This window comes from Leptonychotes weddellii, chromosome 15 (genome assembly GCF_054177405.1).
Source record: "Leptonychotes weddellii isolate Sample4059 chromosome 15, ASM5417740v2, whole genome shotgun sequence".
Taxonomy (NCBI): domain Eukaryota; kingdom Metazoa; phylum Chordata; class Mammalia; order Carnivora; family Phocidae; genus Leptonychotes; species Leptonychotes weddellii.
The window spans coordinates 15643743-15658165 of NC_138383.1; the positions used below are offsets into that span (position 1 = coordinate 15643743).

The 14423-nt window shown below is 37.2% G+C and overlaps 1 protein-coding gene across 1 annotated transcript in view; it reads left to right on the top strand.

The window, feature by feature from the left end:
- Positions 1–14423, top strand: part of NSF (N-ethylmaleimide sensitive factor, vesicle fusing ATPase) — a 141008-nt gene that overhangs the window by 83575 nt on the left and 43010 nt on the right. Inside the window, exons 10-14 of the mRNA XM_081804802.1 lie at positions 1193–1358; positions 2371–2445; positions 2634–2821; positions 10739–10834; positions 13051–13207. Of these exons, the coding sequence (XP_081660928.1) occupies positions 1193–1358; positions 2371–2445; positions 2634–2821; positions 10739–10834; positions 13051–13207 (682 nt within the window). The remainder of the gene's footprint in view (positions 1–1192; positions 1359–2370; positions 2446–2633; positions 2822–10738; positions 10835–13050; positions 13208–14423) is intronic.

Consider the following 14423-nt stretch of genomic DNA (forward strand, 5'->3'; position numbering starts at 1 on the left):
TAACGAAGTAAAAAAAACCCAACTTTTTTTTTAAGATTTTATTTATTTGAGAGAGAGAATAGCGACAGAGCATAAGCAGGGAGGAGAGGGAGAAGCAGGCTCCCCACCAAGCAGGGAGCCTGATGCAGGCCTCGATCCCAGGACCCTGGGATCATGACCTGAGCCGAAGGCAGATGCTTAACTGACTGAGCCACCCAGGCGCCCCAAAAAAGTCCCAACTCTTAAAAAAAAAAAAAAAAATTCTATCCATACCAGAGGTTTAATGAATACCAATCATATCTAATCCTGAATCTCATTATGCCCATTATTTATATTATCCATATGTAAGTTAATGTTCATTTTCACCTGTTTTGTTAATCCCTGATTTTGTTTGTTTGTTTAAAAAAAGAAAAAATTTATGGAGTGCACTTCCTTCTTTGGTTCCTATAAGAGACTTAAGTACTTGAATATAAATTGTTAGAAGGTCCATGTTAACCTAATGAATTATTGGCATTTGAAAATATTTGCATCTATTAAAAGTTTACAATGTGCAAACTATTTTCTTATAATGACTCTGTATTCAACAAACTCAAATCACTATGCAGAAGAAATAGCACCCCCTTGACTATTCTTTCTATAAACTATGTCTCTGTTCTCACTTTACTGTTAGAAAAAAGTACTTTGTTTTCGTGTGATATAACCAAATGTGAATCATGTTCACCTCCTTCCGTCATCTGCCCACTTCCCAGTCAACCTCCGGGTAGAGTTACTGCTTAGTTATATAATATGACAGACGTTAAGCCTGCTGCAACTGTTCTCTCACCAAAATTCAGGGAAAATGGGAGGGAGTTGCCATTCACTGACTTAAGACAGACATCTGATAATTATGAGTTGTTCTTTTCAATAGTGAGAAAAGAAATGCATGTCAATGAACAGGTTATTTGATGGAATATTCACATTCATTAATATATAATGTACATTTTTGTTTTATGGCTATTAAATATGAGGTTCTGGAATGCCTTTTCAGTTTGCAGAATTCTGAGAATGCAGTTCCAATACCTTTGAAGGGTAGAAGCCATGAGTACACCTGCTGTATTTATTAGTCAAAATGGAGCAAAATCAATCTGTGACAGCTTTGTTTTGCTCTCTTTGACTAGTTTGTTTAGTAATATATTCAAATTATGACCTTCACTATAATTTCTTCCCTCAACAGCTTGGTGCTAACAGCGGTTTGCACATAATCATCTTTGATGAAATTGATGCCATCTGCAAGCAGAGAGGGAGCATGGCTGGTAGCACAGGCGTTCATGACACTGTCGTCAACCAGTTGCTGTCCAAAATTGATGGGGTAGAGCAACTGAACAACATCTTAGTCATTGGTATGTTTGCTTTGAAAAAAAGTTTTATGATTTCAAAAACATTAGACACATAGGTTCTGAATTAAGATCTCTGTAGGTTGTAGTTAATACTGTGTTGCCCATGTTTCCAAATTAGAATCAGGTGATATTGAAGAATCTTAAGTACCTATTTTAATGTCTGGCCTTAATAGGACAAATAAAAGGTGGGTTTTAGTGACTCATGGGTGTGTATGCTCATAGCTCAAAGATGAAAAAGGCAGCATAGTGTAATGCAGTGGTTTTCAAATTGCATCCTATAGGCCTCCAGGGGCCCTCAGAAGTGCCTTAGGGTCTGTGAGTGAGCTTCAGATCATGTATCCCAATTATAACTTCTTTTTTTAACTGTTTCATGTACTGAGGTTCTTTTAAGATGACTTTAAAAAACAAAACAAAACTTTTGATATTTATGAAGGTTAAAAACCATTGGCCTACAAAAAAGGAGAGGGACTTTGGGGTTGGGCAGATCATGTTCACATTGTCCCTCTCTCACTTGGACAGGCTACTTAGCCTCTCTGAACTGTACCTTCTCTTTTTAAATATTTGAAGTTTTCATTACATTTATATTCCATTGGCAGTATAGTGAAATACTAGAGCAGAGTCTTCAGGTATTTCCATTAGAACAGATCAAGAACAAATGATATTTTTATTTGAGAATAATTGTTTTCTATTTGACCTTTATAAAATATCTTAACTTATTTGAGAAATTACTGTTCTTACATATACTGAAGGGACATTTTATCTTATTTTTTAACTTTTTTTTTTTTTTAAGATTTTTTATTTATTTGAGAGAGAGAGAATGAGAGACAGAGAGCACGAGAGGGAGGAGGGTCAGAGGGAGAAGCAGACTCCCCGCCCAGCAGGGAGCCCGATGCGGGACTCGATCCCGGGACTCCAGGATCATGACCTGAGCCGAAGGCAGTCGCTCAACCAACCGAGCCACCCAGGCGCCCTTATTTTTTAACTTTTGTTGTTTTGTTTTGAAATCTGTGCTCAGGAATGACCAACAGACCAGATCTGATAGATGAGGCTCTCCTTCGACCTGGAAGACTGGAAGTTAAAATGGAGATAGGTAAGCAGATCTGTCACTGGTTGGGGGAGGGGTGTGTGTTTAGAGTTCATTAGTAAGAGCAGAGTCCTGTAACTTAACATTGGTTGGAAAAGTTGTGTATCATGAAGAGCACATGTTTACCTGCTTAAGTACCTGTAAGAAAAGCATTAGGATTGTAATAATTTCTACTTTATTTTCAATTTTACCAGGCTTACCAGATGAGAAAGGTCGACTACAGATCCTTCACATCCACACTGCAAGGATGAGAGGGCATCAGTTACTCTCTGCTGACGTAGACATTAAAGAACTGGCTGTGGAGACCAAGAATTTCAGCGGTGCTGAACTGGAGGGGCTGGTGCGGGCGGCACAGTCCACTGCTATGAACCGACACATCAAGGTCAGGAAAATCCGCTAACACATTAGGATTCTGCAGCTCTGTAAATACTGTGTCAGTGTTCTTTCCCTTTCCTTTCAAATGTACCAAGGGCTGTGATAGTGCTGACTTTTGACAGAGAAGAGACATGGTGAAAGGAATGGGAACTGTCCGCTGCCAAAGCTTTAGAGTGGTAGGAAGTAGATGATGCTGGCATCTGCCCGACGGTAACGAACACATTTGCCTCGGGTTGCTGCCATCTGATACGAACATGTGAAGATGAAGAGTATGAGGAGCTCAGTTTTTAATCTTTGTACTGTGTAGAATTGGAACATGTCATAGGAAGTTGCGTTTTCTAGATGCTAGAATTATGGGGGCTGCTTCGTTCAGCACATACACTGAATACCTGCTGTTTTCTGAGTATTAACCTGGAGACACAGAGATGATAAACCATGACTTCTCCCCTCAAGGAATTCAGAGTCAGGCGGATGGACATGTTTGTAAATTAGTACAATAATGTTATTGATACTATGGTAGGAAGACATACCAGGATACTTTTATGTTGATAAAGTGCTTTTGAGTCTTTACCATCCCTTCTCCTCTTCAGGGATAGATGGATGACTCCCAGATTTATGTCCCATCTCTTGAAAGCTTCTTTCTCCCACTTTCAGATTTACACAAAATACCTCTACCTCAATGTTTTATCAGGTCTCAAATTTAATATTCCCAAACCAAATTCACTGTGTTTTTGTTTTTTTTTTTAACTGCTTTCCTTCCTGTTCCTATTTTCCTGTTTATCCCAATTTCCCAGGCTTAAAACTTCAGGAATATCTTTAATTCCTGCCACTCTACTGTGTCCTATATCAAGTCATTCACCAAATTTTGTCACTTCTATCTTGGCTGTGTCCTTCAGTTTCTACTCACCTTCTGTTTTATTAGTCTTCCTGTTTCATACTATTCTACCCTACAGAAACTTCAGAACAAAGTATAGACTTCTTAGCCTGATCCTTAAGGTCCTCTAGATCTGACCCTAAACTGGCCTTTCCAAGTGTGTACCCAGTTATTCTCCATACTTTAGCCAAACTGAAATACTCATTGGTCATCTGCATTAATTTATTTTTTCACTTACCTGCTTTTGCAGAAGTCTTTACCCTCTATGTTTACTTATCTTTTTAATACCTAGTTCATATGCCACCACTTTTCTTCAAACCTTTTCTTTTTTTTTTTTTTTTTAAAGATTTTATTTATTTATTTGAGAGAGAGAGAGAATGAGAGACAGAGAGCATGAGAGGGAGGAGGGTCAGAGGGAGAAGCAGACTCCCTGCCAAGCAGGGAGCCCAATGCGGGACTCGATCCCGGGACTCCAGGATCATGACCTGAGCCGAAGGCAGTCGCTCAACCAACTGAGCCACCCAGGCGCCCTTAACCTTTTCTGATTGTCTCCTCTAAGAAGGATGTATTGTCTTCCTTCTTGGGATAGTAGTGTATCACTTATGGTACTTCCGGTTCACTTTGGTTCACAGTAGATTTATTCAGCACCTACTCTATGCCAGACACTATGCAGGTAGCTAATGCTGCACCTGAAAGGAGTAAACTGCCTACCCTGAGCAGCCCATGGTTTAATCTCCACATTCAGTAATAGAAAGGACAGGGGACGTAAGGAAGTGAAAGGGTGTCAGATGTGGTCAACTCCTGGGGTGAGAGGATGCTTCACAGAGACATTTCTGGGTGAATGTGTCTCTTGGTGGGTTAGGACATTTTAGGTAGAAGGCAAAGGAACAGAGACACAAAATAGCATGGTGTGTTAGGGTAATTCAGTATCGCTTCAGCATAAAAGGGAGGGGAGGTAGAGAGAGACATTGTGGGGAATAAGTCAGGAGACTAAAGCAGGGAGTGGAGCACAAAGAGCCTTTTATATTGTGCTAAGAAGTATGGACTTTTTTCCTGTGAGTAGTGCTAAGCCATTGAAGAGTTTTAAGAATAGCAGCGACATAGTGTTAAAACATAAGCTCACTCTGGCAGCTGTGTCGAGTGGAGTATTGAGGCGAGTGGAGTTGGCAACATCCTATCACTGGTTCTAACTTGAGGACTGTGGCCCATGAGCCATATCCAGTTCACCAGCAATTTTTATAAATGAAATTTTTGGGGAACATGCCCAGTCATGTATGTGTTGTCAGTGACTGCTTTCATGCTCCAGTGGTAGAGTTGAGAATTTGCAACAAGGACTGTGTGGCCCCACAAAGCCTAAAATATTTACTATCTCATTCTTTACAGAAAAAATTTGTCAACCCCTGTTCTAGACTTTAAGTCCATATCTTATTCGTGTCTGAATATCCCACAGTGCCCCAAATGGGTCTAAATACTGAGAACGTAGCAGGTGCTTGGTAAGTTTCTAAAGTTAGTAAACTTATATATGTATTCTGAATCAAGCTCTACCCATAAGTCATAATTTCCCTACGTAATAGAAGTGACTTTGTTCTAGCTCAGGAATGCCAAAGGTCAGGATAGTGTGGAAATACAGTATTGGTTCCTTTATAGAATGGATCTATCCATCCATCTATTCATTCTTTCATCCTTTCTCCTTGCCATAAGAAATGTCTTAGAAGTGATGGGGACTTCAAGAAAAGTTGTGTAAATGATGTGAGGATTGTTCCCCACCATACTGATCTTTCATCTCAGACCACATCAGTGCATCTTGGTATAATCCACAGTGACTGGTGTATTATCAAAGTTTTCATATGCAGTGGCCTCTGGATTTTTCTCTTAGTCATTTGTCATTTTTACCACAATAGTCCTATCTCAAAATGTCATTCTAAGCCATTCTCTCACTAAGAAACATACTTTCTTCAAGTATATATTGGGTTTATCTACACACAAAACAATGAGTAATGGTGGAGAGATGACAGATTTTATAGTCAGAAGATGTGGCTATGCATTAAACTTCTTTCACTTTTTTATTTCTTTTTTTTTTTAAGATTTAAAAAATTTATTTATTAGAGAGAGAGATAGCGAGAGACAGCAAGAGCCCCAGGGTTGGGGGAGAGAAGCAGGCTCCTTGCCACCAGAGGCCTGACACAGGGTTCGATCCCAGGACCTTGGGATTATGACCTAAGCTGAAGGCAGATGCTTAACCGACTGAGCCACTCAGGCACCCCTGACTTTTTTATTTCTGTCAAGGGGAAATAACTACTTACTTCATCAGGTTTTTGTGAAAATCAAATCACTTCCAAACTATATAAAATGTTAATTGTTTCCATTTTTTGCTATTATTGGCTAATTTGAGAACCATATGTATCTTTTTACAATGCCTGAGTTTCTGAATTTGACTATTTGCAATTGTAATTTTTTCCATTGTAAGTGTTAGTTACCACTGTACAGAATATGTTATCCTTCAGATTTGCAAGTAAGAAGTAGTGCAAATAGTTGATATTCTTGCCTTCACTTTTCCCATGTGGATACTTTTAAACTTAAGGTACTGCATACTGACTTGGGATCAGTATCTTTTATACCAAAGAGCTTTTAATTTTTTTCAGGATCTATGTAATATCTAATACAAGGGACTATTTAGGCACTTCAGGGAAGAGAAAGATTTAAAGGACACTAACCCTAGCCCCCAAGGAGAAATAAAGTGAACATTTATGTTCTTTTCTATGTTTTTAAAAATCTGTGTTGTCAAAGGTCTTGAAAGATTGTTTTCCTGGCAAGACTCCTCAGCTGAACAAAAGGCATAAAGTTGTAATATTTCCATTATTGTAGATGTTCATAGCTTTACTAGTAGTGAATGATGAGTTAAGTATTTAATTTGAAGCTTATGATCTGAAGTTGATATACAATTTTAAAACATCCACAGCATTCAACTGTTTGTTCTAATGTCCTGTCTTTGTATTATAAAAAGCCCTAATTGGTTTTATTTTGCATCCTTTTCAAAAGATTTAGGCTTAAATAAAGTCAGGTAGACTCAACTAAACAAGTTTTCCCTGTTAGACTTTTTTTTTTTTTCTTTTTTCAAGTTTTCTGAAACGAGGAGAAAATCCAGTCATAAACACCTGATGTTCATGTCATTTGTACGTGAACCCATGTTTGTGGTCAACTGAAATTCATATGACATTTGGTTGTTTTTTTCTTGAAAGGAATTTCTGCTTCAGGTAGAAAAGATTCATAACCCGAATTTCTTCTGCTCTAATCGGTTCTAAGGAAGTAAATTGAGGACATGCACACACACACAACACTCTATCTGAATCCAAGCTCTGATTTATGCTTGCAGAATTTCAATAAAATTATTTCTTGTTTTCTGTAGAATTTTGATTGATTAAGGTCATTCTACCCTTAATTTAAGAGGAATGATAAGAACTTTGAAAGGTCAGATTTAAAAGGTTATGAAATTTAAGGGTGACCACTTGATATTTGCTAGTGTTGAAATACAAGTTTATTAGTTTCAGCAGGTATAAGCTGAAAGATGTTGCCTCTTCTATATTGATTAGCTGTTATAAATAAAATTGCAGGAAAAAATCACAGTAATTCAGACAAACAAGAAAAGGTTTTCTGAATGAATAAAAATTCAGAATTCTAGAATATTTTAAAATTAGATTTTACTAATTTTGATAAAATAGTAAAAGTTAGCTAAGAGAAGTCCTTAGAAACCTTAATGAATAGGCAGGAATAATTTATAGTTAGAATATTGATAGTTTACAATTAGGTGACTTCTAAAATTCCTGGCGTGCCTAACAACTTGTTCTAAAATAACTCTCCCCCAGCTTTTCACTTTTAATTCATTGGGTAAGTCCTTTCTTAATAGTAAACAGACAAGTTTCACACAGCTTCAGTCCTGAAATCTATCATTTTTTTTGGCAAACGTCAAAAGTTAAGATTTTCCCCTCATATTGCTATATGTTTCTATCATTTGAGTTCACTTTCACCAGCAGAGGAAATCAAAACACAAAACATCATAGTAGAAACTCAGGGCTATAGACAGAGGAGACATTGGGAATGAGGCTGGAGGCCGGAGGCTTCATTGGGGTTTTAACATGATTCTGTCAGAGCTTCTTTTTCACTTTGACCTGAGAGTTGACATCTTGTAGAATCCTTGAAGATGTGTCAGAAAGTTTTAATCAGAGTTAAAATCTTTATATAAGATTACCTAGGAAGGAAATCTTATTTCTACCCTTAGTTAAATTATCCTACCCTTATTTTAAGAAAACTTCGAGGCTTGTATAAGGATAAAGTGAGATAATGGGTATGATGAAATGAGATAATGTATATGAATATACTTTATAAACTATAAAGCACTGGGGTGACTGAATGGTTCAGTCAGTTAAGCATCTGCCTTTGGCTCAGGTCATGATCCCAGGGTCCTAGGACTGAGCCCCGCGTTGGGCTCCCTGCTCAGCAGGGAGCCTGCTTCTCCCTCTCCCTCCATCCCTCCATCAAACCCCCGCCTGGCTCATGCTTGCTCTCTCTTGCTCTCAAATAAATATATAAAATCTTTAAAAAATTAAAAATAAATAAAAATAAACTATAAAGCACTATAGAGATTTATGTATTATGAACTGAGCACTGTAATTTTTTCATAGAGGTGCTTGTTTCTTGTAACACCATTTCCTTTCTTTCACTTAGAAGTGTCAGATTAATGTGGTTAATATTTTTTTAAGGTTTTATTTATTTGAGAGCACGAGTGAGAGAAGGAGCAGAGTGAGAGGGGGAGGGAGAGAGAATCTCTCAAGCAGAACCGGAGCCTGATGTGGGGCTCGATCCCATGATCCCAAGATCATGACCCAAACCAAAACCAAGAGTTGGATGCTCAACCAACTGAGCCACCCAGATGCCCCAAATGTGGTTAATATTTATCAAATGCCTAATATGTGCCGATGAAAACCCTATTAATAATTGAAATGCTAATTGTTCTCTGTATTTAAGTAGAATCTATTATTATATCTATTTAGATATTATTTGTTACTTTCTTTTTAAAATTATAGAGGTCATGTATGAATATATTCTCTCTGTAGAAGACTCAAGGATGCCAAGTGATAGAGGGAAAAGTGAGAAACGCTGTCTCCAATACCCCTTCTCTTTCCCTCTCCAGAGGTAGCCAACATTTGGGTCATATCTGTATAGTCTTGTTTTCCTTACATTTACATTCATATATATATGTGCTTTAAAAAAAAAATCAATGGAATTATACTGCAGTTTATAGTTTTCACTTGACAGTAGATCTTGGATAGCTTTCCATGTCAGTATATACAAGTCTTCATTATTTTGGACAAATGCACAGTATTCTAGAATATTATAACATAATTTAAAATGTAAGATCCATGAGAGCAGGAACTCAGTTTTATATTCTGATATGAGTCTGGTGCCTGGAACAGTAAATAATACTGTTGTGAAAGTGCTTGCCTATCCCTCCCCAAGTGCATGTGAGAATCATTTCCTAGGGAGATAGCTGGATGTATTTTTGAAGACCACATTTAGTTACATTATCTTCTAGTTTCTAGTGTTGCTGGTGAGAGATATACCAGTTTTATTCTGGTTTTCTGTGCAGGTAACCTGTTTTTGTCTCCCAAAAAGGTTCAAGGACTTCCTCTTCACCTGTAGTGTTCTGATAGTTTATAACAGTGTGTCTAGACAGATGTGGGTTTTTTTTCACTCATCCTAATCAGCACTCATTGAATCTTTTAAACTGCAAAGACACTCCTTTTTTCAGCTGTGGAAAACATTTTTTCTTCTGTCTTATTGTTTTTTCTCTATCATTCTTCCTCTTCCTTCCTTCTGAGACTCCTCTTGGGTCAGTGTTAAGTTTCTGGATATATCTTCCATGCTTTTTAACCTTTCTCTTTCACTTTCTCATTTCATGGGATTTGGAGCAGGAAGGGAGATAAATAAATATGTTCTATTTGCTATCTCGATCCAGTTTCCTGACATAGTTCCTTTTATCCCATAAGGCTGACTTTTTACAAAATGTCTGTCATTTCATTTGTCTCGACAATCTGTTCCTAAAAGAACGTGAGTCATATTTTATAATAATCAATGGAAGGTTGATATTGCTTAATATACTTTTGTTTTACAGTCAGATTTTTTTGAAAGATACCCTCTTTAAAAAAGGTAGTGCCATTTAAAAATTAGACTCCCTTGCCTTGTGCTCTTGGGAGTGAGCCCAGTCACATTAAAAAATGTGTTGGTATCTCAATCACTCATCAGGTCCAGGCAGCTCCAAGTGCTGGTAAAGACCTTGATGCTTCTCCAGATGTCTGTTCTAAGTGTTAGCTCCAGGTGCAGCAAGCAGAATATTTGGAGCTGGCACATAGATTCTCAGCCACTGAGTATGACTACAAATCAAGTTGTAGGACATTGGTCTTCTAGAATAATGGTTCACAAACGTACTTGAGCATCAGAATCACCTGTGGCACTTTATGAAAATATAAATGTATGGGCCCTCTGTTGGACCTGTCAAATCAAAATCCTGAAGGGAGTGGGGCTGGGCTTCTGCATATCTTTAAAGGCTCTAGAGGTTATGCTGGTATGCAGCCAAGGACGAGAACCACTGTTCTTGGAGACCCTCTGTGTGTATTTTCTCCTCGTGCCTTATTTGGAAAAGGAAAAAAAAAAAAAAAAGCTATCCAGCATTCTTTGGTACAGATGTGTCATAATTTACTTAACTGGTACCCTCTTGCTAGACATTTAATTTGCTTCTAATTTTCTATTATTACAAATTACTCTAATAGATCTTCTGATATCTATAACTTTGCATACATTTGTGGATATAATCATGAGATAAATTCCAAGAAGTGGAATTGTTCAGGCAAAGGTTATGTGTGTTTGTGAATTTGAGAGAGATGTTTTTTGTCTGTGAAAAGATGCCTTTTAAGTCTTCAGGCATTATTATGTTCTTAGACTAGAAATATTCTTACATCTTGGAAGTCCTTACATTTTGTTTTCATTTCTAATTAGGCCAGTACTAAGGTGGAAGTGGACATGGAGAAAGCAGAGAGCCTGCAGGTGACAAGAGGAGACTTCCTTGCTTCTTTGGAGAATGATATCAAACCAGTGAGTATGGATATTGAGTGATTCAAGAGAAAAGTAAATGCCATTTTAGTCAATATTCTGTAAGGTTATATCATACATACTTTTAAAAATCAGGAAATCTCAGTACTGGAAGTGTCCAGTGTGAGAAACATTTGCACATTAATGCTGATGGCTGGGTAATTAATCAGTACTTAATTAAAATTATTTCTCATGATAGGGAGATTGCCATCTCATAACACTTGGTATTGTCAGACTTAATTTTTGCCATTCAGTTGGATGTAAAATTAAATCTCATTTTATTTTTGATTTGCACATCACTGATTACTTATGAAGTTAAGCATCTCTCCATATGTTTATTGGCCATATGAGTGTCTTCTGTGAAATGCTGTTCATGTCTTTTGCCTATTTTTCTGTTATATTGTTTATTCTTTATTTTTATTTGGCCTGTATAAGTTGCTTTTATATTCTTGACAATAATTATTTGTTGCAAGTATCTCGTTTAAAGACAAAAATCAATTTGTTTATGAATCATGGAACACTTCATCTAGAACTAATGATGTAATGTATGGGGATTAACATAAGAATAAAAAAAAAAATTGTAAAAAAAAAAAAAAAAAAAATCAATTTGTTTTAGCCCTGTCTACTTTATGACTGTGACTTTTAAATATAAAATAATTACTTTCAAAAGTTATCGAGCAATGGAAATAATTTAATCTTTTGCTGCTGTCATCCGTAATAGTTACCAAAAATATTAGAGCCCAGCCTAACTGCTTTATGCCAAGATTTTTTTAATGATGAATAATTTGGCCACCAGGAAGGGGAAACTAAGATAACTTACTTAGTTAAGTAATTAATGACTTACTTTTATTTATTGCACGGGTCTGGGGGATAAAACAGAAAATAAAATGACAGAATATGTAAGGAAGACTGCTACATATGGTTAGACTTGGCCAGGGGGTCACTGTTTCCTGGTTCAGGTATCTTGCTCCTGCTGTTGTGAGGCTTGGAGTATATACTTGGAATCATTAAAGACAAAAGCCAGCCAGTCTACATATTTCCTACAGTAGCCATCCAGCCAGTGCTTCCTAGACTCCTCCTTTATAACTTTTTACAGGGCCACTCAGTTCCCATATCCAGAACAGGGAATGATAACTTTCTTCTGTATTCAGGGATCAAAAGACTAGTGTGTGCAAGGACGAGAGGGTGGTGTGCAAAGTGATTTGGTGGCAAAGTAACAGAGTAATGAGACCACTGTATAATGTTAAGAGACAGTATTACAGAGAATGATTTTCTGTGAGGTACAAGTTCTAATGTTAAAATCATTCCATATGTTGGGTAATGAAAAACTGACTTTTTGAGGGATGTGATAATTTTTTAAAATTTGAAATTCTCAAGATATGTGACCCTTAGATTATGTTGGGTTATGTTTTCTTACTCATTTCTTCACTTGTTAACCTTATGAAAACGCAATTCAATTAAGTCACTAAGTGCTAACGTTACTGACTTTTCTTGGCAGCTGGTTTGTTGGGAGTTACAATGTGAAAGTAGAAGTTGAAAATGAAGAGGGATGTGATTTAAGCTCTAATATGTAGCAAGCACCCTTAAGATTATTATTTATAGTAATTGCTTTTATTTCCTTTTTCTCCTACTTCAGTCTTTCAGTATAGCTGCTCCTTCCTACCTCATTCTAAATCTTATATTTACAAACCTAGGCTTACGTTGCTGCCATTTAACATATGTCCCCTGCTACCAAGCTGATGTGGACCAGATCTTCTCATTACCATTTCATTTTCCATTTTAATCCGAGACACCTACCGTCAGTGTGAAGATAGTATCTCCGTCTGCTGAGCCAACTGCTTCTAAGTCCATAACCTCTTTTTCTCTTTGTTCTTAACAGACGGCCACAACCAATGTACTCCTTACAGAAACAAGCACGTTGAAACCACCCTTTCTCAGGGATCATGAGGGCTTGGGCTCTTGTAGAATCTGACCCTAGGATCTATGTTTTACTCCATTAAGTCACCCAAAGTAACTCCTCCACCACTGGGTACAAGGTTAAATGAGAAGTTATAAAATAATGGGTTTTTTGTTTTTCCTTTTCAAGCTTTTTACATTAATATGGGATACTGCTCAACACTTTTAGTGTGTAGAAATTATTACTTATCTTTTGTACCTTTAAGTATTTTAGTTTGTATACTAACACTCAAAATGCTTTAAATTATCCTTTTCCTCCATAGGCATTTGGCACAAACCAAGAGGATTATGCAAGTTACATTATGAATGGTATTATCAAATGGGGTGATCCAGTTACACGAGTTCTAGAAGATGGGGAGCTGCTGGTTCAGCAGACTAAAAATAGTGACCGCACGCCACTGGTTAGCGTCCTTTTGGAAGGTAAGAAAGAATGAGGAGATGGCATTAAAAGTAAGAAAAAAAAACTTTTGCAAAGTTATTTAGCACATTCCAGAAAAATGAATTATTTTCCATTCTAAATCTATTCATAATCTAAAAATAGTAATCCAGTCTATGTATAAATATTGTGCATAAATTAAAATTTTCTTGGGGTAGAATGTTACTGATGAATGATAGCAACTAGTTTTCTTGTGGGATTGTATCTAAATTTCTGTTACTTAATAGACTGTATGCTACCACAGAGTACTTGAGTTAATTAAATAAATATCCACTGAGTGCTATGTTATATAATAGACAGTACATAGTACTTGATTCAATTAAATAAGTATTCATTGAGTAAAATGTTTTAGGCATTGAACCGGTTGCTGGGGATACAAAGACATTCACAGAGTTCAGTCTGGTCATGAAAAAAAGACACGTAAACAAATTCTTAACTACAGTATATATGTGTAAAGGTGTATGTGAATGCAAGTCATTTTGCCCAGGGATGATCAAAGAAAGCTAAAGGTGGTGTTTAATTTTAGACTTTGAAGGATTAGTTAGAATTTTACCAAGTAGACGGAAAGGCAGGGACATTCTATTCCCTAGTTACTTGTTTACAGTTATGATTAGTACAACAGAAAGGTTTGGTGAGTCCACATGACAGAGGAATCTAACTCCTTCCAAAGTCTGCGAGTGAGGGCCTCCTGAAACACATTAAGCCAAGACCTGAAGGATGAGGAGAAGCTGGCCCAGCAAAGGAATTGGGGAAGATTTCTAGCTAGAGGGACCGGCATGTGAAAAAGGCCTGGGCGGGAAGGGGATTGAAACAGAAAGGGACATTGGCTAGACATGAAACTGAAGAAGTAGACAGGAGCCAGTTCTTACATAGCCTTATAGACCATATTAAAGATTCAGTCTCTGTCTGAGGGGCAATGGAAGCCATTTGTAGGGTTTTAAGCAGTGAAGTGACATGATAAGATTTGTATTTTCAAAACATCATGACTGCTTTGTGGTAGAGAATAGATTGGAGGGTCAGAAAAGATACAGGAGAAACCAATGGTTAGAAGCAGCTGCATTAATGCATCTTTTTTTTTTTTTTTTTTTTAAGATTTTATTTATTGGGCGCCTGGGTGGCTCAGTCGGTTAAGCGACTACCTTCGGCTCAGGTCATGATCCTGGAGTCCCGGGATCGAGTCCCGCATCGGGCTCCCTGCTC